The sequence below is a fragment of the Lagenorhynchus albirostris genome, chromosome 11, assembly GCF_949774975.1.
Source record: "Lagenorhynchus albirostris chromosome 11, mLagAlb1.1, whole genome shotgun sequence".
Lineage (NCBI taxonomy): Eukaryota > Metazoa > Chordata > Mammalia > Artiodactyla > Delphinidae > Lagenorhynchus > Lagenorhynchus albirostris.
Genome location: NC_083105.1, coordinates 82,681,098 through 82,707,878, shown reverse-complemented (window position 1 = coordinate 82,707,878; position 26,781 = coordinate 82,681,098). Strand labels below are relative to the sequence as shown.

At 37.7% G+C, this 26,781-nt stretch overlaps 1 protein-coding gene across 1 annotated transcript in view; it reads right to left on the bottom strand.

Annotated features, from left to right (window-relative positions):
* Nucleotides 1-26,781, bottom strand: part of ITPR2 (inositol 1,4,5-trisphosphate receptor type 2) — a 527,197-nt gene that overhangs the window by 345,754 nt on the left and 154,662 nt on the right. The window contains exons 14-20 of the mRNA XM_060166697.1: nt 16,883-17,024; nt 14,654-14,815; nt 10,353-10,525; nt 9,330-9,449; nt 9,027-9,212; nt 7,407-7,658; nt 1,265-1,409 (exon numbers count right to left, since the gene is read on the bottom strand). Of these exons, the coding sequence (XP_060022680.1) occupies nt 1,265-1,409; nt 7,407-7,658; nt 9,027-9,212; nt 9,330-9,449; nt 10,353-10,525; nt 14,654-14,815; nt 16,883-17,024 (1,180 nt within the window). The remainder of the gene's footprint in view (nt 1-1,264; nt 1,410-7,406; nt 7,659-9,026; nt 9,213-9,329; nt 9,450-10,352; nt 10,526-14,653; nt 14,816-16,882; nt 17,025-26,781) is intronic.

Below are 26,781 nucleotides of genomic sequence, written 5' to 3'. Positions count from 1 at the left end.
AAATGAATATTATCCAAGAAATTTGTCTAGAAATATATGTTCCTTATGCCACTGTGTGGTCTCCTGGATACTGTAGGACATACTAGGTGTGAGAGCCAGCTTCCAAGATGGCGCCCAATGTAGGGTCTCCTTCCACATTGCCCCAGGGTTAGTCAGTGTCTCCAACGGCATATAGCAGAAATGATGACACGACAGTTCTAAGATTAGGTTATAGGAGATTGCAACTTCCATCTTGGGCTCTCTCTTTCTCTCTCTCTAATGGTTGCTCTGGGGGAAGCCAGGTGCCATACTGTAAGGACACTGAGGCAGCCTATGGAAAGGCCCACACGGCAAGAAGATGAGGTGTCTAGACAATAGCCAGCAAGGAAGTGTAGCCGCCAGCAACCACACAAGTGATCTTAGAAGCAGATCATCTAACCCCAGATGACTGCAACCCCAATCAACAGCTTGTGAGGCCCTGACCTCATGAGAGACCCTGACCTACAACCATCCAACTAATAAGCCCTCCCAGATTCCTGACCCACGGAAACTGCAACCCCAATCAACAGCCTGTGAGATCCTGACTTCATGAGAGACCCTGACCTAGAACTACCCAACTAATAAGCCCTCCCAGATTCCTGACCCACGGAAGCTGCAACCCTAATCAACAGCCTGTGAGATCCTGACTTCATGAGAGACCCTGACCTAGAACTACCCAACTAATAAGCCCTCCCAGATTCCTGACCTACGGAAACTGTGAGATAATACATGCTTGTTGCTTTGGGCTGCTAAATTTGGGGGTAATCTGTTACACACCAGTAGGCACCTAATACCCCAGATATCTTGTAGTGGCATCTTTTCTCTAGTTTTGCCCCTATATCCCCAAAGTGATATTATAACTGGTGGTATTTCAATTCAGTTTAATAAGGCTAAAAACATTACCTTCATGGAGATGAAAAAAACGTATCCAACCATTTTATAAATATGCAAAGCTGTCTTTGTTCATTAAATGCAATAAAGCTTACACAATAAATGAAACTAAAAAAATCAGAGTATCTAACAGGTAATTATAAATAAAATATTTAGTATTCTATATCAGGTATAATTAAAGCATCAAATCTATCCTTTAATCAGTGGCAGAGGGAATCATATGTTCATAAATTTAACTACCTAATTACTAAAACATTCTAAACATTAGAGGGAAAAAAATCTTTGATGTTCAATGTATCTAATTTTAGACAGCATAAATTGAATAACCTCATGGATTAATTGTTTAAAAAATTACCTCAAATGTCAGTTTGTTTTTTTCTTTATCTCCAAAAGGAAAAGGCTGATTTACAACCTCTTTCAAGTATTCTTCAACAAATTCCATTGTCAGTGCAAATTTCCTCTTCATATCATTTCTGGAAGAGTCTGTTATAGAATCATATCTATGAAGACAGAAAGAATTTAAAAGAAGTTAAATTGATTCTAATCATTTAAAATAGGAAAATATATATATTTTGACCTCTTGTCATCTAAGCTTGGGTAAATTAATAAACCTTTCTACACTTTGTACCCTCGTCTATAAAATGGAGCTATTTTGAAATGAGTTGATACATGTAAAGCATTTAAATCAGAGTCTACCATTGTTACTCCTTTTATTAATTGTTACTCCTTTTATTAACATGATTTCTGTTTATTGGTTTCCAGAATAACTTTTCTATTATCAAGAGCTGTCATTTTACTTTACAAAAAGAGTATCTTGTTTGCATTTGGAAAATTAACAATCCAAGTCTGAATAAAGAAATGCCTTTCATTATATTTCATTTCAAAACTGAAGACATTTGGGGGAGGGATGGATTGGCAGTTTGGGATTAGTAGATGCAAACTATTATATATAAAATGGATAAACAACTAGGTCCTACTGTATAGCACAAGGAACCACACTCAATATTCTGTGATAAATCGTAATGGAAAAGAAGATAAAAAAGAATGTATACCTATGTATAACCAAATCACTTTGCTGAATAGTAGAAATTAACAAAACACTGTAAATCAACTAAACTTCAATAAAATAAATTTTTTAAAAATGGAAGACATGATCAAAATCATTGAGTTCATCTGCTGAATTTAAAGTCTTCAAGAAATTTTTCCAGAGCAGAAGCAAGAAGAACTGTAATCCTGCAGCCTGTGGAACAAAAACCACATTCACAGAAAGATAGACAAGATGAAAAGGCAGAGGGCTACGTACCAGATGAAGGAATAAGATAAAACACCAGAAAAACAACAAAATGAAGTGGAGTTAGGCAACCTTCCAGAAAAAGAATTCAAAATAATGATGGTGACGATGATCCAGGACCTCGGAAAAAGAATGGAGGCAAAGATCCAGAAGATGCAAGAAATGTGTAACAAAGACCTAGAAGAATTAAAGAACAAACAACTAGAGATGAACAATACACTAACTGAAATGAAAAATACACTAGAAGGAATCAATAGCAGAAAAACTGAGGCAGAAGAAAGGATAAGTGACCTGGAAGGCAGAATGTTGGAATTCACTGCTGTGGAACAGAATAAAGACAAAAGAATGAAAAGAAATGAAGACAGCCTAAGAGACCGCTGGGACAATATTAAATGCAACAACATTCGCATTATAGGGGTCCAGAAGGAGGAGAGAGAGAGAAAGGACCAGAGAAAATATTTGAAGAGATGATAGTAGAAAACATCCCTAACATGGGAAAGAAAACAGCAACCCAAGTCCAGGAAACGCAGCAAGTCCCATACAGGATAAACCCAAGGAGAAACACACCAAGACACATAGTAATCAAATTGGCAAAAATTAAAGACAAAGAAAAATTATTGAAAGCAGAAAGGGAAAAATGACAAATAACATACAAGGGAATTCCCATAAGGTTAACAACTGATTTCTCAGCAGAAACTCTACAGCCAGAAGGCGGTGGCATGATATACTTAAAGTGATGAAAGGGAAGAACCTACAACCAAGATTACTCTACCCAGCAAGGATCTCATTCAGATTCGATGCAGAAATCAAAAGCTTTACATACAAGCAAAAGCTAAGAGAATTCAGCACCACCAAACCAGCTTTACAACAAATGCTAAAGGAACTGCTCTAAGTGGGAAACACAAGAGAAGAAAAGAACCTACAAAAACAAACCCAAAACAATTAAGAAAATGGGAATAGGAACATACATATCGATAATTACCTTAAACGTGAATGGATTAAATGCTCCAACCAAAAGACACAGGCTAGCTGAATGGATACAAAAACAAGACCCATATATATGCTGTCTACAAGAGACCCACTTCAGACCTAGGGACACATACAGACTGAAAGTGAGGGGATGGAAAAAGATATTCCATGCAAATGGAAATCAAAAGAAAGCTGGAGTAGCAATACTTATATCAGATAAAATAGTCTTTAAAATAAAGAATGCCACAAGACACAAGGAAGGACACTACATAATGATGAAGGAATCAATCCAAGAAGAAGATATAACAATTATAAATATATATGCACCCAACATAGGAGCACCTCAATACATAAGGCAACTGTTAACAGCTATAAAAGAGGAAATCGACAGTAACACAATAATAGTGGGGGACTTGAACACCTCATTTACACCAATGGACAGATCATCCAAACAGAAAATAAATGAGGAAACAGAAGCTTTAAATGATACAAAATACCAGATAGATTTAATTTATATTTATAGGACATTCCATCCAAAAACAGGAGATTACACTTCTTCTCAAGTGTGCACGGAACATTCTCCAGGATAGATCTCATCTTGGGTCACAAATCAAGCCTCAGTAAATTTAAGAAAATGGAAATTATATCAAGCAACTTTACTGACCATAACTCTATGAGATTAGAATCAATTACAGGAGAAAACCATAAAAAACACAAACACATGGAGGCTAAACAAAACGTTACTAAATAACCAAGAGATCACTAAATAAATCAAACAGGAAATCAAAAAATACCTAGAGACGAATGACGATGAAAACACGATGATCCAAAATCTATGGGATGCAGCAAAAACAGTACTAAGACGTAAGCTTATAGCTATACAAGCCCACCTCAAGAAAAAAGAAAAATCTCAAACAACCTAACGTTACACCTAAAGGAACTAGAGAAAGAAGAACAAACAAAACCCAAAGTTAGCAGAAGGAAAGAAGTCATAAAGGTCAGAGCAGAAATAAATGAAATAGCAGCAAAGAAAACAACAGCAAAGATCAATAAAACTAAAACCTGGTTCTTTGAGAAGATAAACAAAATTGATAAACCATTAGACAGACTCATCCAAAAAAAAGAGGGAGAGGACTCAAATCAATAAAATTACAAATGAAAATGGAGAAGTTATAAAAGACACCACACAAATACAAAGCATCCTAAGAGACTACTACAAGCAACTCTATGCCAATAAAATGGACAACTGGAAGAAATGGACAAATTCTTAGAAAGGTATAACCTCCCAAGACTGAACCAGGAAGAAGCAGAAAATATGAACAGACCAATCACAGGTAAGGAATTGAAACTGTGATTAAAAATCTTCCAACAGGGCTTCCCTGGTGGCGCAGTGGTTGAGAGTCCGCCTGCCGATGCAGGGGACACGGGTTCGTGACCCGGTCCGGGAGGATCCCACGTGCCGCGGAGCAGCTGGGCCCGTGAGCCATGGCCGCTGAGCCTGCGCGTCCGGAGCCTGTGCTCCGCAACGGGAGAGGCCGCAGCGGTGAGAGGCCCGTGTACCGCAAAAAAAAAAAAAAAAAATCTTCCAACAAACAAAAGTCCAGGACCAGATGGATTCACAGGTGAAGTCTATCAAACATTTAGAGAAGAGCTAACACCCATCCTTCTCAAATCTTCCAAAAAATTGCAGACCAAGGAACACTCCCAAACTCATTCTACGAGGCCACCATCACCCTGATACCAAAACCAGACAAAGATACTACAAAAAAAGAAAATTACAGACCAATATCACTGATGAATATAGATGAAAAAATCCTCAACAAAATCCTAGCAAATAGAATCCAACGACACATGGAAAGGATCATACACCATGGTCAGGTGGGATTTATCCCAGGAATGCAGGGATTCTTCAGTATACGCAAATCAATCACTGATATATACTATATTAACAAACTGAAGAATAAAAACCATATGACCACCTCAATAGATGCAGAAAAAGCTTTTAACAAAATGCAACACCCATTTATGATAAAAACTCTCCAGAAAGTGGGCATAGAGGGAACCTACCTCAACATAATAAAGGCCATATACAACAAACCCACAGCAAACATCATTCTCCATGGTGAAAAACGGAAAGCATTTCCTCTAAGATCAGGAACAAGACAAGGATGTCCACTCTCGCCACTAATATTCAACATAGTTTTGGAAGTTCTAGCCACGGCAATCAGAGAAGGAAAAGAAATAAAATAAATACAAACTGGAAAAGAAGAAGTAAGACTGTCACTGTTTGCAGATGACATGATATTATACATAGAGAATCCTAAAGATGCCACAGAAAACTACTAGAGCTAATCAGTGAATTTGGTCAAGTTGCAGGACACAATATTAGTGCACAAAAATCTCTTGCATTCCTATACAATAATGATGAAAAATCTGAAAGTGAAATTAAGGAAACACTCCCATTTACCATTGCAACAAAAAGAATAAAATACCTAGGAATAAACCTACCTAGGGAGACAAAAGAACTGTATGCAGAAAACTATAAGACACTGATGAAGGAAATTAAAGATGATACCAACAGATGGAGAGATATATACCATGTTCTTGGATTGGAAGAATCATTAGTGTGAAAATGACTATACTACCCAAAGCAATCTAAAGATTCAATGCAATCCCTATCAAATTTCCAATGGCATTTTTTACAGAACGAGAACAAAAAATCTTAAAATTTGTATGGAGACACAAAAGACCGTGAATAGCCAGAGCAGTCTTGAGGGAAAAAAACAGAGCTGGAGGAATCAGACTCCCTGACTTCAGACTATACTACAAAGCTACAGTAATCAATACAATATGGTACTGGCACAAAAACAGAAATATAGATCAATGGAACAAGATAGAAAACCCAAAGATAAACCCACACAACTATGGTCAACTAATCTATGACAAAGGAGGCAAGGATATACAATGGAGAAAAGAGAGTCTCTTCAATAAGTGGTACTGGGAAAACTGCACAGGTACATGTAAAAGAATGAAATTAGAACACTCCCTAACACCATACACAAAATTAAACTCAAAATGGATTAGAGACCTAAATGTAAGACCGGGCACTATAAAACTCTTAGAGGAAAACGTAGGAAGAACACTCTTTGCCATAAATCACAGCAAGATCTTTTTTGATCCACCTCCTAGAGTAATGGAAATAAAACTAAACAAATGGGACCTAATGAAACTTCAAAGCTTTTGCACAGCAAAGGAAACCATAAACAAGACCAAAAGACAACCCTCAGAATGGGAGAGAATATTTGCAAACGAATCAACAAAGGATTAATTTCCAAAATATATAAACAGCTCATGCAGCTCAATATTAAAAAAAAACCCAATCCAAAAATGGGCAGAAGACCTAAATTGACATTTCTCCAAAGAAGACATACAGATGGCCAAGAAGCACATGAAAAGCTGCTCAACATCACTAATTATTAGAGAAATGCAAATCAAAACTACAATGAGGTATCACCTCACACCAGTTAGAATGGGCATCATCAGAAAATCTACAAACAACAAATGCTGGAGGGGGTGTGGAGAAAAGGGAACCCTCTTGCACTGTTGATGGGAATGTAAATTGATACAGCCACTATGGAGAACAGTATGGAGGTTCCTTAAAAAACTAAAAATAGAATTACCATATTATCCTGCAATTCCACTACTGGGCATATACCCTGAGAAAACCATAATTCAAAAAGACACATGCATCCAATGTTCATTACAGCACTATTTACAATAGCCAGGTCATGGAAGCAACGTAAATGCACATCGACAGACAAACAGATAAAGAAGTGGTACATATATACAATGGAATATTACTGAGTCATAAACAGGAACGAAATGGGGTCATTTGTTGAGACGTGGATGGATCTAGAGACTGACATACAGAGTGAAGTAAGCCAGAAAGAGAAAAACAAGTATCATATATTAACTCATTATGTGGAACCTAGAAAAATGGTACACATGAACCGGTTTGCAGGGCAGAAGTTGAGACACAGATGTAGAGAACAAACGTATGGACACCAAGGGGGGAAAACCGCGGGGGGGTGGGGACGGTGGTGTGCTGAATTGGGTGATTGGGATTGACATGTATACACTGATGTGGATAAAACTGATGACTAATAAGAACCTGCTGTATAAAAAAATAAATAAAATTTAAAAATTTTTTTAAAAAAAGAAAATTTTCCAAACATACTCATGAATCGTGATCTTTGTGGGGATTTCTGTCCAGAGCCTGGCATAGCGAACAGGCACCACAGACTCCTGGGGATCCCGGTCAACATGCATGTGCAGCATAAGGCGACAAAAAGATGCTCGGAGGTCAAAGGGCAGGCTCTCATCTGACATACACCGCAGGATCAAATCAACAGAGAGCTGCGTAGAAATCTGGTTTATGGCCAGATACTGGCGATCCAAGCACATCCTTGCAAAGAGATTTAGCTGGTACCTTAAAAATATTAAACATATTACATTATTTGTCTTATCTGGATAAAATTCATAAATATTAGTATCAATCAGCATCTACTTTTATGATTCCAATATTTCCCAGTGTAGGTGATAACTGGTGTAAAACTCTTCTGGTAGTAGGTTAAGTGATCAAATGACAACACACAGGGCTTCCCTGGTGGCGCAGTGGTTGGGGGTCCGCCTGCCGATGCAGGGGACGTGGGTTTGTGCTCCAGTCCGGGAGGATCCCATGTGCCACGGAGAGGCTGGGCCCGTGAGCCATGGCCGCTGAGCCTGCGCGTCCGGAGCCTGTGCTCCGTGACGGGAGGGGCCACAGCAGTGAGAGGCCCGCACACCGCAAAAAAAAAAAAAAAAAAAAAGACAACACACAGATGAAATCACCTTTATGCCCATTCAGTTACAACTTCTCTTACTTGTTCCAGCAACATATATCTGGTGGAGAGTGTCATTAGGCTCTCAGTTCTCGGTTTCCTAGGTCTGCAAATACACTAAGCCTGTAGGCTATGGACAACAGCTCACATGAAACCATGTTTCTCTGCCTTTCCCAGGCTCACTCAGCTCCAGGCTCTGGTATCTACACTCCAAGGGTAGACTCACTCAGTTCCCAAACCAAATGTGATCAATCCAAAGGCATCAGTACACTTGGATTCATCAGCCTCCGAGATCCAGAAAGTAGCCTTTGGCTTTGTAGCTGTAGCTACAGAACCCAGGGAACACAGTGAATTCTCTGCCTTTCTCAGATTCCTGTCTTTTGGGCCCAAAGTTGCCCAAGGGCTTCTGCCTTGGGTTTCCAAGCCTTAGACTCAAAAATGCCAGCTAGTTTCTTGCTCCCAATATACTGACCACCAGCAACTACCATTGAAATTTCGACTGCCATATGCCCCCGCTGAACTTTCACAGCTAAAGACACCAGTTTCTCTGAAGCCCTAGGTCTCCATATAATCACAAGTGGCATATACATAACTACCAGCTAACTTTCTCTGAGGCCACCCCTACAACCGGATCAGCTTCCCCAACCCCAATTTCACCTCCCTCTCAACTCGATTACCTAGGTCCCAACATGTCTCTCACCTGCACCCACATCAGTCAACAAGAGGAGAAAATCCTTTGCTGCACAACAGTTCCAAACTAGTGGAAAACTAGAAAATTGCAAGTGGTATATGTGGAAAACACAGATGTTTACATTTACTGTGAATATTTTAAATAATACTAAATATTTCAGCTACCCTAGTTCTGACACAACTTCTTAAATTTCTTCTTCATAGATACCGAACTTTTATAGACGTCAGAGAATCATCTCTCAATGAATATGTGAGACTAAGAACTACCATTCTCTACAATACTTAACCTGTAGTAGGTAAGAACTTCTAAATCGGCCTTGGTGCCTTCTTTGGCTTCCTGAGCAAGGTGCCTGATAGCTTTGCCGTGAGGTTCCTTGTTGCTGTCAATCCAGTAGAGCCAGACTTCTTCCTCATCAATGTCATCTGAAAGGATGGCGCTCTCCATGGGGTTGTCTCCTTGCATTGAGACCAGCCTTGAAATAAATAACACACACAAAATCTATGAACAAGCTCATTCAGAAACATGATAAGGGAACTGTACTGCTTACAAATAATGAACAGGATAGGATGTCTCCATCCTCTGGGCTTACTTAGTTTGAATGAGAATATCTGCATTGCCTGGACTCAACATAAATTTGCAGATGAGTTCTTGAGTTACAGGTATAGCCGTGGTATTAGACACACAGAGATCTGATAAATAATCCAAAAACCTGACAAGAGAAAAAATTAAATTGATCATTAACAAAAAGCATCTTATAAAATCATACCCCCAAATATACTTGGAGATATAATGAAACTGACTTTCTAGATATATTTTTAATATTATTTCCATGCAACATTTTTCTAATGTGTTGCTTATCTACCGCACCATTAGAAACAAATTAAATATCCAATTATTTGTATTTAGGACAAATCTTGTTTCCAAAAATGATATGTTTGCTTTTATTTATTTGGTGATATTCATCCCACAGCACTGTGACTTGTTATATTTACAATATCAAAACAAAGCCAGATCAAGGCTAATGTTGTACTGAGTAAAACAGACATACAGCACATACTTAATCAACATGAATATGGCCTGGTCAAGTCTGAGGCCCAATTCTACCTTCTAACACTTATTTGCTTGCTAAGAAAATTCTGTCAATCAGCTTGACATTTCTGCATTCATTTCTCCCAGATAAGGCAGCATGGTATAAGAGACAGGGTACTTGACACAGAGTCAGAAACTCTAAATTCTGTTCCTAGTTGGTCTCTAGGCTTCTATTTTCTCATCTCTAAAATGTGGATAATATTATACGACCAGTGTACTTCATGAGAATGTGCAAGGGTTTAAATGAGGCAATGTATTGAATTGAATGAAATATGAATATATTTTGAAAAACTATGGGGTACTATAAAAACACAAGTTATCAGAGTGAAAATCAATTACACTTAAATATGTCTATAAAGGGTTTTGATCTCCTATAATAACTGTTTATGGTACATAATTATTATAGCAATAAGCCCAACACTGTTTTGTCCATGAAACAATTCGAACTTTTAAAAAGTTCTAAAAATAAAGCAAAAAGCCACAGTCCCCACAAGAAAAGAATACTGCATGAACCACTTCAAACCTTGGCTCCCGATTTCTCCTGAGTAAACTAACAAATGTTTCTATTTCTTTTGCTGTGATGTGTTTCTCTAGTAGTTTTCTGTTGTTGTGCAACAAAGCTGTGATGGTATCTTCTGCCAAAATATCATAGCCAATCTGGGACTGCATGACACAGAAATTCTTAGCAATATATTCCTACAAAGGAGAAAGACTGTCAGAACGCACTGACAAAGAGCTCAAAAATAACAGGTTCTGTTAGGGTCAGCAACATTGATTAATTTATTCATAACAAAACTCACTAAAAATTATTGTTAAAGAAGAGCAAATAAATAATTCTTTAGTAAATAGGATATCTGAGGAAGGAAATAGAAATCTATTTGCATATACCTCATTCAAATTATAACAGAAAATTACGTGCCTAGTAATAATTTTTCATACGGGTGCTTACACTCTTACAAGTGAGAAAAACAAAAATAAACTGAGTTAAAATGACAATTTTTTATGACATGTTAAGTAATGATTTCACCAGTATAACAGACGCCTTTCTTCGAACACTCACTAAGAGCTATAACCTAGGATTCTGGCATAATTATAGAAACAAAAATGACTCTTTGACATTTGGTTCATGAAGCATGAGCTCTATACCGTTACATGACGATCCCAGGTGAACTTAGCTGCTTTCTTTTTTGTACATATAGCACAATGACCTATTAAATCTCTTTAAAATAATGATAAAATTTCACAGCACTTTTTGTCTTTAAAAAGCTATCCAACAAGATAACGTGATTGATCACTTTATTGATCAGATCCATTCATCCAAGACATATTTCTGAAAAGCCATTCCAGGTAGTTTGCAAGACTAGGGATGCGGCAGTAAGACCGATAAGCTCCCATAGAGCTTACATCCTAGTGAGAAGGGGCAGTCAATGAGGTAGTAAATAGGATCATTTTACATGTTGAGAAGTGAAATGAAACAAACAGAGGGATGGGAAAAGGTGACAACTTGAGATGGGGTAGACTCTTGAAGAGGGGACATTTGACCTATGATAGAAATGATGGAAATGATAAAAAAAAAAAAGGAGGCAGCCGTGGGGAGAGAAGCCATCGAGCAGTGGGAGTACCAAGTGGAAGGCTCTATAATGGCGGAATCCAGTCTTCGGAGTTCTGTAAACACAAGGTGGCCATTGTGGCTGGAGTACAGCGAGTGAGCAGAAAGCAAGAGCTGACGTGGCAGGTGAGGCCCTTGCGAGCCACGGTGAACACAGAAACATTCATTCTTAGAGCAAGAGAAAGCCACTGGCGAGCTTCCCTCATGCATGCTTCCATCTGCTCCTTCTTCCCACCACCTCGCCTCTCTTCCGAGCCACGTCTCAGCCAACCACAGCACTGGTAAGCTTAACCCCGTCCACAACCCAAAGTTTTCACTTCAATGTCTTGGAGGTTCTCCTTGGGGATTTTTTCTATGATGGGAAAATGTATTGATTAGAAAGTGCTTTTGCCTTAAGATTTACTGGAACCTACCTGCTCCTTGAAAATGCTACTGGTTACACAAATCTCATTATATTCTACACAGCAATTCTGTGGCCTTTTTCAAAATGATGGTTTTGTATATTGGGTACCAGTTAAGTAAAGTAAATGTCTTCTATTAGTGTATCATTTTAAAGATATGTATTAATGTATACACTTGTACGACTATGGTAATCAGACCCCGATATAAGGCAAACCTCCAGATGTTTGATAAATAGATCAAGATGTCAGTAAATAATCAAACGAAATTAGAGGTGTCTCCAAATTCTATAAATAACAATAAACAGAAACTCAACATGAAAGACTTGGGTTAGTACTAAATCACAAAAGAATTCCCTATTAGGACTCTATAAAACATAGGTGAGGATAAAGGAGAAGAAGGAATTATGCAAAAAGTAGAAAGTCTTTCTGCTCATGCTTTATTTTTTTTATTATTATTATTTATTTTTGGCTCCATTGGGTCTTCGTTGTTGCACACCGGCTTTCTCTAGTTGCAGTGAGCTCCTCATTGCGGTGCGTGGGCTTCTCATTGCAGTGGCTTCTCTTGTTGTGGAGCGTGGGCTCTAGGCACGCGGGCTTCAGTACTTGCAGCATGTGGGCTCAGTAGTTGTGGCTCGCGGGCTCTAGAGCGCAGGCTCAGTAGTTGTGGCTCACAGGCTTAGTTGCTCCGTGGCATGTGGGATCTTCCTGGACCAGGTCTCAAACCCGTGTCCCCTGCATTGGCAGGTGGATTCTTAACCACTGCACCACCAGGGAAGTCATTCCTCAGGACACCAGGCATGGGAGTCCCCAGCTTAGACAGGGAGGAGTGAGAAAGAACTTTGTGCCAGACCTCGAGGGACTGGGAAAAGACACCAGTTGAGACATGCTGCCTGGACAATCTACTAGGTACTAGCAGAACAGCCAAACCAAGGATATCCGGTGCTGAAGCACAGGGCAGTGCTGTGGAAAGCGGGTCCACAGGACCCTCCCAAAGACTGAGTGTAACGGAGGACACACACATTAGGGGGTCCCATGGTTCTGAGGGTACCAGGTAAACCCTGTAGATCTACTGATTTTTTCAGTTAATTCAATCTCTCTCATAGACTACTGCATGTAGTGTGGAGTGGAGGCCTGTCTAGCAAAGCAGATCTTTCTAGACCCGAGAAGGGAAATGAGGCCACAGAGTGACCGCCAGTCCCACCGCCTTCCCTGACCTCCGCTGAATAACATGGCCCTGGTATCTGGGGCTTCTCGGAAGCTGACTCTCTGAGTGCTGTCGTTTGACGTTCTGGAACTTAATTTTCCTTCCAATAAAACAACATAACTTTACCTACATTACCTTGCCATCTTAAAGGAATGCAATGAAGTTGGGAAAAATAATTCCAATGACAAGCATTTTCAATTGGGAGGGAAAATGTTTATAACTAGGATTATATTAAAAAGCATTTAAGAATCTGTTTATATTATCTGCTTCCTCACTCTTGTCCTTGTCAAATTATTTATCTTCTGGTTAATCTGTTTTACATATTCTTTTCAGACTTTTACTTAATCTTTAAACTGAATTTCAAAAAAAATGTATTTTCACACTTTTTTTAAAGCAATTTTTTTTTCTTGCCAAATAACTTTTAGACTACTTTAGAGGCAGTACTATGATTATTAAGAGCCTGGGTTTGAATACTGGCTCCAGTCAAAACTGTGTATTCTTTGGCAATTTATTCAACCTCTCTGTGCCTCCGTTCTTCATCTTAACCCAGTATTAACCAAGTTATGTTGTGAAAAGTGCTCAGAACTGAACCTGGTAAAATGTTAGCACTCAGTAAATACTACTAACTATTCCCAAATAACCTGCAGCCTCCAGGCCTGACAACCTAGCCCCTCCATGGCTCAGCCCTACCTGCCTTCCCAGCTTTCTCTTACAGCATCCTTCCCCATGGACCAAACTCATCAGTGAAGTTTACAAACTATGTACTCATCTCTCCAACTGGCTAAGAGAAACATGGGACACTAATCCACCAAACGATAATTAACTGAAAGCAATGTTATATTCAGCAAATGTGTATTATTGAGCACATTGCAAAATATTATATATATTTTAAGACAAAACTGAGACTTGAAAGAAACTTCACTTGCAGTTGGGAACTTTTAGCTATATCCCTGGACACACCTGGGTTCCCTGTCCTCCACAGTTAGGAATGTCTTGGGATGAAAGTGCCCTTTCTAGGATCCATCATGCTCTTTTCAGAAATATCTCTTCACTAAAATGCTTGTTCCCATACAATTTCTGAAAATGATTTTCATCCAACCCAAATGCTTCTTCTCCAAGTGCTCTTCCTGGGTTCCCCCAGCTGAGCTCCTCTCTCTCCTGAATTCCCACAATGCTCTCCTATCTCTCCTGTCCCCTCTATGCCTCTACCTTATGTTTCAGATGTACATGTCATACCTTTTCCACCAGACAATGAATTCTTTGGCCTACACACAGCGATTTGGTACTGCACATGCTCCTGGAAATGCCAAAAAATGTCTCATTCATCTTTACATAACATAACCAGCATGGCTCCTGCCCAGCAGGAGCTAATACCATGCACATACAAGGACTTAGACATCCTCCCCTGAAAATTCTAACTTTACATGGAAGAATAAATACATATGTCAGCTCAATTACATTTTAGGTCATTTTTGTGTGTTGCCGATATAAAACATTGCATTGCAAAGCAGAATTTCCCGTTCCTATTTAAATGTCTTAGAACAGTAACCAAAGAACTTTGCCCATACTTTAGATGTTAAACAGAGGTAAAAAGGAGAGCCACCCTCCACCTGATTTTTCCGGTAGTCCTGCTGTGAATGTCTCAGCACACGGTAGCACAGCCTCAGCATGTACTTGTAGGGGGCATATCTTTGATCCCCCAGATCTTCAAGTCTCAGCATTGAGCCTTCTCCGGCTTTCTCCTTAAAGGGTGCTTTCAGAATCCCAAATACCTAACAGAAAAAAAAACAACCGCTTATTCTGATGAATGGAGGTGCACGTTTTGCAACATTGCAATAAACAGTGTGTTTATTACACACTGACTGGAAAACACTTTTGTAATATTTGAATAGAATTAACGTAAAGTAAAAAATAAAAAAGATTTTTTTAGGATACAAGACCAACATATTAACGGACAGAAAAATACTGCTAAGAGGATTCCCTAAATTGAATGACAAAAACAATATTTTAATAAAATGTTTAATTTTGTTTAGAAATTCTATTGTATTAAAATAAAAATATAAAGATGTTAGGTTGTACCAAGTTACATGAACACATTCAGATGAACTAAAATATAGTTTGATTTCGATAGGCTTTATAATTCTATTATTTTCTATAACTTTCTAGAATCAAAATAATATAAGGAAAATATTTACTTTTCATCTGAAACTGACATCAAAAAACTGCCTCCAAATATTGCTTTTAAACCTCTTCATAAAAGAATTAGTTTATTGTTTCTATACATAAAGATGTGGCCAAATCAATGAATGCATAAGCATTCAAGATAAATAAGGAGCCATATGGGCAGCTAGTGATACCCAGTGACTCAGATTCTTCTTGTAAGAAGATTAGCAGTGGGAAGTATTTAAAAATCACTAAGGAACATAATTCTTTTAGGCAGCAAGACAGCAGGTAGGATCACCTGGAGATAAACTGGTAGGATGAGCAAATTGTTTATGAAAGAGCACCTAGGCAAAGATATGAGGAGTCATACAAGAAAGCGAAACGGAATGGAATTATCCTTTGTAGTTCATGAAATATAACATGAATTAAAGTTTCTTCAGTAATTCTATATTCACTAAACCTTGAATTTTATTATTTATAATACTAAAGTAAAATGTTTGACATATGTTGGTTGAAATAATATTAATAAATCATTCAAGGTCCTAAAAGTCCTTGAAATCAAATGTTTTATACAAAAGAAATGCTAATGTCAGAAAAGGCTTTCTCTCATTAGATTTACAACCTTTACTTTCTTTGAGAAAAATGTTGATTTTATATACTCTGACAATCAGCTATAGAATATTAATTGACAATATGTCTACTGTCTTCCTTTCCCAACTCCACAAGAACATGTATATCAACAACATAAATTTTATTTAAGTATCTTCCTTCAGTCCACAATTAATGCAGAAGCCCATTACTTTATATAACAATTATCAGAATAAAAAGAATGCATGAAGGTAGGCATGTCCAAATGTGCATATTATTAAGGAGTAAATTAATTTACTGGCATGTTATGAACAATTTCAGGAAGACATAGCATAGAAGCAGCTCTAGACTTTCAGGGAAAAAACCAGAATACTGTATAGAGCAGTTGAGAGCTGATGAATAGACTGCCCTACTTTTCGAAGGAAGAAAGGGAAAAAAGTAGGAAGCAAATGGAGATGGCAGCTTTCAAGTTCCCCTGGAAATTGTACTTAAAAAAGCATTACAGCATATTTTCTGGAGACAGTCTGACCACGGAGGTTTTTAAAGGTCTGTGATAGGCTGTCTCCAAGATGGCCCCCAATGATCCCTGCCTCCTGGAATTATACACGTATGGAATACTGTCTTCTTGACTGTGGGCTGGCTTTATGGACTCACTTCTAACTAAGAAACAAGGTAGAAATGATGAGATGTTACTTCTAAGATTAGGTTACAAGAAAACTATGGCCTCCATCTGAAGGCCCTCTCTTGCTCTGTCCTGGATCTCTCACTTCTAAGGAAAGCAAACTGCCGGCTCTTGAGGCAGCCCTGTGCGGAGGCCCATGCCAGTGAGCTGGGAAGTGAATCCTCTCCCATTTGAGCGTCGAGGTAACTGCAGTCCAGCCAGCACCTTGATTGCAGCCTGTGAAACACCCTGAGCAAGAACTGTCCACCCCCAGATTCCTAATCTGCAGAAACTGTAAGTATCTGCTTTGCGACACTAAGTTTTCGGGTAACTTGTTACACATCAATAGATAATGAATACAAGAACTTTCCTGATACTATAATTCAAAAAGATAAAATATGAAAAATTAGTACAAGGAAACATTCACCTGTGCCAATATGTTTTGTTCCCTCATTAATTTCTGACGTTCTCGGTTTGGCTTGGTGATTACCACATCCAGAACGTCTTGTCCATTGTTAGGTACATCAGCAACAAAGAAGATAAGGTCTTCCAATAATTTGGTCACAAACCTATCATAAAACAAAAAGGAAACATTATGGTGTGCTTAATTTTGGAAATGTATTTAAATAAACACTAAGAACTAAAATACTACGAAAGTGAAAGTATTTTATAATAATTATTTAATTAACAAAATACCTAATGCAGTTAATATTTACTTAAATCTCTATGAAGAGCATACCTTTTTCAGTTACTCCAACCCGACCCCACCTCCACCTCTAATCAAATATCTGGAAACACAACTATGAAACAAAACCCTGTGAGTCCCAAAAACAGATGTGTTGAGAGCATTTCACCTATCCACAGATGCTCTTCCATGACTGATTACCAAAGAAGAGTATTTCTGCTTTAAGGGAGAACAGCTAAACTAAATTCCTTTTTTTAAATTATTTATTTATTTTTCTTATTAGTCATCCATTTTATACATATCAGTTTATACATATCAACCCCCACTGCCCAATTCATCACACCACCACCCCCACTCCCCCGCCGCTTTCCCCACTTGGGTGTCCATACGTTTGTTCTCTACATCTGTGTCTCTATTTCTGCCCTGCAAACTGGTTCATCTGTACCATTTTCCTAGGTTCCACATATATGCATTAATATACGATGTTTGTTTTTCTCTTTCTGACTTACTTCACGCTATATGACAGTCTCTAGATCCATCCACGTCTCTACAAATGACCTAATTTCGTTCCTTTTTATGGCTGAGTAATATTCCATTGTATATGTGTACCACTTCTTCTTTATCCAATCGTCTGTCGATGGGCATTTAGGTTGCTTCCATGACCTGGCTATTGTAAATAGGGGTACAATGAACATTTTGGGGTGCATGTGTCTTTATGAATTATGGTTTTTTCTGTGTATATGCCCAGTAGTGGCAGAGCTGGGTCATACGGTAATTCTATTTTTAGTTCTTTAAGGAACCTGCATATGGTTCTCCATAGTGGCTGTATCAATTTACATTCCCACCAACAGTGCAAGAGGGTTCCCTTTTCTCCACACCCTCTCCAGCATTTGTTGTTTGTAGATTTTCTGATGATGCCCATTTTAACTGGTGTGAGGTGATACCTCATTGTAGTTTTGATTTGCATTTCTCTAATAATTAGTGATGTTGAGCAGCTTTTCATGTGCTTCTTGGCCATCTGTATGTCTTCTTTGGAGAAATGTCTATTTAGGTCTTCTGCCCATTTTTCGATAGAGTTGCTAGTCATCTTAATATTGAGCTGCATGAGCTGTTTATATATTTTGGAGATTAATCCCTTGTCCAATGATTCATTTGCAAATATTTTCTCCCATTCTAAGGGCTGTGTTTTCGTCTTGTTTATGGTTTTCTTTACTGTGAAAAAACTTTGAAGTTTCATTAGGTCCATTTGTTTATTTTTGTTTTTATTTCCATTACTATAGGAGGTGGATCAAAAAAGATCTTGCTGTGATTTATCTCAAAGAGTGTTCTATGTTTTCCTCTAAGACTTTTATAGTGCCCAGTCTTACATTTAGGTCTCTAATCCATTTTGAGTTCATTTTTGTGTATGGTGTTAGGGAGTGTTCTAATTTCATTCTTTTACATGTACCTGTCCAGTTTTCCCAACACCACTTATTGAAGAGGCTGTCTTTTCTCCATTGTAAATGCTTGTCTCCTTTGTCATAGATTAGTTGACCATAGGTGTGTGGGTTTATCTCTGGGCATTCTATCTTGTTGCATTGATCTATGTTTCTGTTTTTGTGCCAGTACCATATTGTATTGATTACTGTAGCTTTGTAGTATAGTCTGAAGTCAGGGAGACTGATTCCTCCAGCTCCGTTTTTTTCCCTCAAGACTGCTTTAGCTATTAGCAGTCTTTTGTGTCTCCATACAAATTTTATGATGATTTGTTCAAGTTCTGTAAAAAATGCAATTGGTAATTTGATAGGGATTGCATTGAATCTGTAGATTGCTTTGGGTAGTATAGTCATTTTCACAATAATGATTCTTCCAATCCAAGAACATGGTATATCTCTCCATCTGTTGGTATCATCCTTAATTTCTTTCAGTAGTGTCTTATACTTTTCCACATACAGCTCTTTTGTCTCCCTGGGTAGGTTTACTCCTAGGTATTTTATTCTTTTTGTTACAGTGGTAAATGGGAGTCTTTCCTATATTTCTATTTCATATTTTTCATCATTAATGTATAGGAATGCAAGAGATTTCTGTGCATTAATTTTGTATCCTGCACCTTGACCAAATTCATTGATGAGCTCTAGTAGTTCTCTGGTGGCATCTTTAGGATTCTCTATGTATAGTATCATGTCAACTGCAAAGTGACAGTATTACTCCTTTTCCAATTTGTATTCCTTTTATTTCTTTCTCTTCTCTGATTGCTGTGGCTAGAACTTCCAAAACTATGTTGAATAACAGTGGTGACAGTGGACATCCTTGTCTTGTTCCTGATCTTAGAGGAAATGCTTTCAGTTTTTCACCATGGAGAATGATGCTTGCTGTGGGTTTGTCATATATGGCCTTTATTATGTTGAGGTAGGTTCCCTCTATGCCCACTCTCTGGAGAGATTTTATCATAAATGGGTGTTGAATTTCGTCAAAAGCTTTCTGCATCTATTGAGGTGATCATATGGTTTTTATTCTTCAATTTGTTAATACGGTGTATCACATTGATTAATTTGTGTATATTGAAGAATCCTTGCATCCCTGGGATAAATCCCACTTGATCATGGTGCATGATCCTTTTAATGTGTTGTTGGATTCTGTTTGCTAGTATTTTGTTGAGGATTTTTTCATCTATATGCATCAGTGATATTGGTCTGTAATTTTCTTATTTTGTAGGATCTTTTTCTGGTTTTGGTATGAGGGTGATGATGGCCTCATAGAATGAGTTTGGGAGTGTTCCTTCCTCTGCAATTTTTTGGAAGAGTTTGAGAAGGATGGGTGTTAGCTCTTCTCTAAATGTTTGATAGACTTCACCTGTGAAGCCATCTGGTAATTTAATCACAGTTTCAATTTCATTACTTCTGATTGGTCTGTTCATATTTTCTATTTCTTCCTCATTCAGTCTTGAAAGGTTATACCTTTCTGAGAATTTGTCCATTTCTTCCAGGTTGTCCATTTTATTGGCATAGAGTTGCTTGTAATCGTCTCTTAAGATGCTCTGTATTTCTGCAGTGTCTGTTGTAACTTCTCCTTTTGCATTTGTAATTTTATTGATTTGAGTCCCCTCCCTTTTTCTTGATGAGTCTGGCTAATGGTTTATCAATTTTGTTTACCTTCCCAAAGAACTAGCTTTTAGTTTTATTGATCTTTGTTATTGTTTTCTTTGTTTCTATTTCATTTATTTCTTCTCTTATCTTTATGATTTATTTCCTTCTGCTAACATTGGGTTTTGTTGTTCTTCTTTCTCTAGTTCCTTTAGGTGTAATGATAGATTGTTTATTTGATATTTTTCTTGTTTCTTGAGGTAGGGTTGTATAGCTATAAACTTCCCTCTTACAACTGCTTTTGCTGCATCCCATAGGTTTTGGATCTTCATGCTTTCATTGTCATTTGTCTCTAGGTATTTTTTGATTTCCTCTCTGACTTCTTCAGCGATCTCTTGGTTATTCAGTAATGTATTTTTTAGCCTCCATGTGTTTGTGTTTTTTACAGATTTTTTCCCTGTAATTGATTTCTAATCTCATAGCGTTGTGTTCAGAAAAGATGTTTGATATGATTTGAATTTTCTTAAATTTACTTGATTTGTGACCCAAGATGTGATCTATCCTGGAGAATGTTCTGTGTGCACTTGAGAAGAAAGTGTAATCTCCTGTTTTTGGAAAGAATGTCCTATAAATATCAGTTAAATCTATCTGGTCTTTTTGTAATTTAAAGCTTCTGTTTCCTTATTTATTTTCATTTTGCATGATCTGTCCATTGGTGTAAGTGAGATGTTAAAGTCCCCCACTATTATTGTCTTACTGTCGATTTCCTCTTTTATAGCTGTTAGCAGTTGCTTTATGTATGGAGGTGCTCCCATGTTGGGTGCATACATATTTATAAGAGTTATATCTTCTTCTTGCATTGACCCCTTGATAATTACGTAGTATCCTTCCTTGTCTCTTGTAACAGTCTTTATTTTAAAGTCTATTTTATCTGATATGAGTAATGCAACTCCCGCTTTCTTTTGATCTCCTTTTGCATGGAATATCTTTTTCCATCCCCTCACTTTCAGTCGGTATGTGTCCCTAGGTCTGAAGTGGGTCTCTTGTGACAGCATATATATATGGGTCTTGTTTTTGTATCCATTCAGCATGCCTGTGTCTTTTGGTTGGAGCATTTAATCCATTCGCATTTAAGGTAATTATCCATATGTATGTTCCTATTACCATTTTCTTAATTGTTTTGGGTTTGTTTTTGTAGGTTCTTTTCTTCTCTTGTGTTTCCCACTTAGAGAAGTTCCTTTAGCATTTTTTGTAGAGCTGGTTTGGTGGTGCTGAATGCTCTTAGCTTTTGCTTGTCTGTAAAGCTTTTGATTTCTCCAATGAATCTGAATGAGATCCTTGCCCAGTAGAGTAATCTTGGTAGTACGTTTTTCCCTTTCATCACTTTAAGTATATCATGCCACTCCCTTCTGGCTTGTAGAGTTTCTGCTGAGAAATCAGCTGTTAACCTTATGAGAGTTCCCTTGTATGTTATTTGTCATTTTTTCCCTTGCTGCTTTCAATAATTTTTCTTTGTCTCTAACTTTTGCCAATTTGATTACTATGTGTCTCGGTGTGTTTCTCCTTGGGTTTATCCTATATGAGAGTCTCTGTGCTTCCTGGAATTGGGTGGCTACTTTCTTTCCCATGTTAGGGAAGTTTTCGACTACAATCTCTTCAAATATTTTCTCTGGTCCTTTCTCTCTCTCTTCTCCTTCTGGGGCCCCTATAATGCGAATGTTGTTGCATTTAATGTTGTCCTAGAGGTCTCTTAGGCTGTCTTCATTTCTTTTCATTCTTTATTCTGTTCCGCAGCAGTGAATTCCACCATTCTGTCGTCCAGGTCACTTATCCGTTCTTCTGCCTCAGTTATTCTGCTACTGATTCCTTCTAGTGTAGTTTTCATTCCAGTTATTGTATTGTTCATCTCTGTTTGTTCTTTAATTCTTCTAAATCTTTGTTAAACATTTCTTGCATCTTCTGGATCTCTGCCTCCATTCTTTTTCTGAGGTACTGGATCATCGTCACTATCGTTGTTCTGAATTCTTTTTCTGGAAGGTTGCTATCTCCACTTCATTTAGTTGTTTTTCTGGGGTTTTATCTTGTTCCTTCATCTGGTACATAGCCCTCTGCCTTTTCATCTTCTCTATCTTTCTGTGAATGTGGTTTTTGTTCCACAGGCTGCAGGATTGTAGTTCTTCCTTTTTATGTATTTTCCTTTGTGCTTTGTCTGGTTTCACATGCTCACAGGGGGCCTTGTGCAGAGACCTTGCATGCAGTGCTTCAGATTGTGAAAAGGCAGCACTGGCACTTTAATATGGCGGCGGTGGGATGCCTGCAGAGACTCTGCGTGGGACACGGCTCTGAGATCTAAACTAAATTCTTAATTTAGATTCTTTTCTTTTTCACTATTAACTTAGACTACATTTCTTTTTTTTTTTTTTAGCATCTTTATTGGAGCATAATTGCTTTACAATGGTGTGTTAGTTTCTGCTGTGTAACAAAGTGAATCAGCTATACATATACATATATCCCCATATCTCCTTCCTGTTGCATCCCCTCCCACCCTCCCTATCCCACCCCTCTAGGTGGTCACAAAGCACCGAGTTGATCTCCCTGTGCTATGTGACTGCTTCCCACTAGCTATCTATTTCACATTTGGTACTGCATATATGTCCATGCCACTCTCTCACTTCACCCCAGCTTACCCTTCCCCCTCCTCATGTCCTCAAGTCCATTTTCTTTTTTTGTTTGTTTGTTTCTGCTTTATAACAAAGTGAATCAGTTATACATATACATATGTTCCCATATCTCTTCCCTCTTGTATCTCCCTACCTCCCACTCTCCCTATTCCACCCCTCCAGGCGGTCACAAAGCACCGAGCCGATATCCCCGTGCTATGTGGCTGCTTCCCACTAGCTATCTACCTTACGTTTGGTAGTGTATATATGTCCATGCCTCTCTCTCACTTTGTCACAGCTTATCCTTCCCCCTCCCCGTATCCTCAAGTCCATTCTCTAGTAGGTCTGTGTCTTTATTCCTGTCTTACCCCTAGGTTCTTCATGACATTTTTTTTCTTAAATTCCATATATATGTGTTAGCATATGGTATTTGTCTTTCTCTTTCTGACTTACTTCACTCTGTATGACAGACTCTAGGTCTATCCACCTCATTACAAATAGCTCAATTTCGTTTCTTTTTATGGCTGAGTAATATTCCATTGTATATATGTGCCACATCTTCTTTATCCATTCATCCGATGATGGACACTTAGGTTGCTTCCATCTCTGGGCTATTGTAGATAGAGCTGCAATGAACATTTTGGTACATGACTCTTGGTGAATTATGGTTTTCTCAGGGTATATGCCCAGTAGTGGGAATGCTGGGTCATATGGTAGTTCTATTTGTAGGGTTTTAAGGAACCTCCATACTGTTCTCCATAGTAGCTGAACCAATTCACATTCCCACCAGCAGTGCAAGAGTGTTCCCTTTTCTCCACACCCTCTCCAGCATTTATTGTTTCCAGATTTTTTGATGATGGCCATTCTGACTGGTGTGAGACGATATCTCATTGTAGTTTTGATTTGCATTTCTCTAATGATTAATGATGTTGAGCATTCTTTCATGTGTTTGTTGGCAGTCTGTATATCTTCTTTGGAGAGATGTCTATTTAGGTCTTCTGCCCATTTTTGGATTGGGTTGTTTGTTTTTTTGTTAGTGAGCTGCTTGTAAATTTTGGAGATTAATCCTTTGTCTGTTGCTTCATTTCCAAATATTTTCTCCCATTCTGAGGGTTGGCTTTTGGTCTTGTTTATGGCTTCTTTTGCTGTGCAAAAGCTTTGAAGTTTCATTAGGTCCCATTTGTTTCTTTTTCTTTTTCTTTCCATTTCTCTAGGAGGAGGGTCAAAAAGGATCTTGCTGTGATTTATGTCATAGAGTATTCTGCATATGTTTTCCTCTAGGAGTTTGATAGTTTCTGGCCTTACATTTAGGTCTTTAGTCCATTTTGAGTTTATTTTTGTGTATGGTGTTAGAGAGTGATCTCATCTCATACTTTTACATGTACCTGTCCAGTTTTTCCAGCACCACTTATTCTCAAGTCCATTTTCTACTGCTGCGTCTTTACTCCTGTCCTGTCCCTATGTTCTTCAGAACTTTTTTTTTTTTTTTAGATTTCATTTATATGTGTTAGCATATGTTATTTGTTTGTTCTCTTTCTGACTTACTTCCCTCTGTATGACAGACTCTAGGTCCATCCACCTCACTACAAATAACTCAATTTCATTTCTTTTTAGGCCTGAGTAATAGTCCATTGTATTTATGTGCCACATCTTCTTTATCCATTCATCTGTCAATGGACACATAGGTTGCTTCCATGTCCTGGTTATTGTTAATTGAGCTGCAATGAACATTGTGGTACATGACTCTTTTTGAATTATGGTTTTTTCAGGGTATATGCCCAGTAGTGGGATTGCTGGGTCATATGGTAGTTCTATTTTTATCAATCTACATCTCTTAATGTTCACTACATTTCAATTTCTCCCTGTACAAAAGAGGAAAAACTTAACTGAACTTCATAGAAAGACAAGAGTAGGCAATCAGATGCTCTAAATTGTTCTGAAAGTATTACCTGATCTATAAAAATCATAATATTCTAAAATCATACACTAATGTTCACCTTTAAATTCTACATTTTAGTTATTATTTTAACAATTACTTGAACTTCAGTGGCATCTAGTACCTAAAGTGCCTGGAAAACAGTTCCCCCCCTTAGCCTTCTTCTTCCTCCTTCCTGTGATTTTTCATTTTCTATATGAATTTTTTTATGATCCCAGGTAGTAGACCACCAGGGAGCTGCGCCGTATGTGAATTTTTGGATACAACAAAAGCTATCCAACAAATATTTAAATACGTTTTATCCAAGAAGATGTGGTATATATATACACAATAGAATATTTCTCAGCCATAAAAAAGAATGAAATAATGCCATTTGCAGCCACATGGATGGACCTGGAGATTATCATATTAAGTGAAGTAAGTCAGACAGAGAAAGACAAATACCATATGATATCACTTACATGTGGAATCTAAAATATGACACAAATGAACTTATTTACAACTTATTTATTGAAACAGACTCAGAGACATAGAAAACAGACTTACGGTTACCAAATGCGAAAGGGGGTGGAGGATGGATAAATTAGGAGTTTGGGATTAGCAGACACAAACTACTATATATAAAATAGATAAACAACAAGGTCTTATTGTATAGCGCAGGGAACGATATTCAGTATCCTGTAATAAACTGGAATGGAAAAGAATATGAAGAAGAATATGTATATTTATGTATAACTGAATCACTTTGCTGTACACTAGAAACTAACACAACATTGTAAATCTACTGTACTTCAATAAATAAATAAGCTTTATCCACATACGTTAGCATAATTATTCACCATTATCATCATGATCAATCATGATAACATCAATAAGGAAACTACAATTTAAGAGATTCAGCGACTCTAGCAAAGTGTGGAATGTATTCAGTTAGGAAGCATCTCGATCTTATCTCCAGATTTACCTCCTGCAATGGAATGGAGTTAAGTGGACACATCCATAATCCAGAATTTAGCCACCACATCCAAATTTCAGCACACTTCCAAGGATCATAAACTCCACCCCCAAATTCCAGAGATATTATGTTTTCTTGTGTGCCTATTTAAAATCTTAACCCAATCTATTTCTTTTTGACAACATGTCTAACAAATAGGATTCACTCACACACCTTCTGTGGGCAACCACAGAAATGTAAAACATGATTCCTACGCATCAAAATGTGGTGTGAATTTCTTTTGAAATTGTGACTCAATGTCTTCTATATCATTCTGTTATTCTTAAAAGAAATAATAAAACATTTATTTTGAGCTCAGATTTCTTGAACAAACTGAAATTAAGTTGAACCTTAGTGGCTCAATCTACAAGTCCAGTCCGAGCATAAATATATCTGCATTTTCTTTTTAAAAGTACTAGTGTTCTTTTTCTCTTGCTGTTTTGAGGATATTGTATTCAGATGTTTAGACATCTAAGAAAGGGCAACTTTGGGAGCAACTACAAATGACTCTGCTTCAAACTCCTCCAAATGGCCTAAAAATTGGTATAGTTAATGGAGTGATGATGAAGAAAATTAAGTCTTGACTGAGGATCGCTGTACATTAACTTATTTGCAGAGCCCACCTCCCTTGATGTTGAGGCAATGATAGCCAAGAAAACTAGTCTTCTCTTTTGACCTCCGAAACTGTTGAAACCTTATTCTTTTGTCTTTTCACCTCAAGCATCCCACTTGTGGCAGACAAAAGTGGGTTTTTTCAGTTTAGATAAAATTACAATTCTATACTGGGGGATGGTTAGGTCCTACTAACTCATTCAATCTTATTAATCTGCTTTTACTAAAAAAATTTTTTGTGACTTTTTTATCATATGCAGCAATGAGAGATGAAATATATTTTTTTAAAAGACATACCTAAAACCATAATAAAAAGCTTTGTGGATCAGGTATAAAATAAGAAAGACAGCGATGAGCAAGGATAATATTCAGTACTG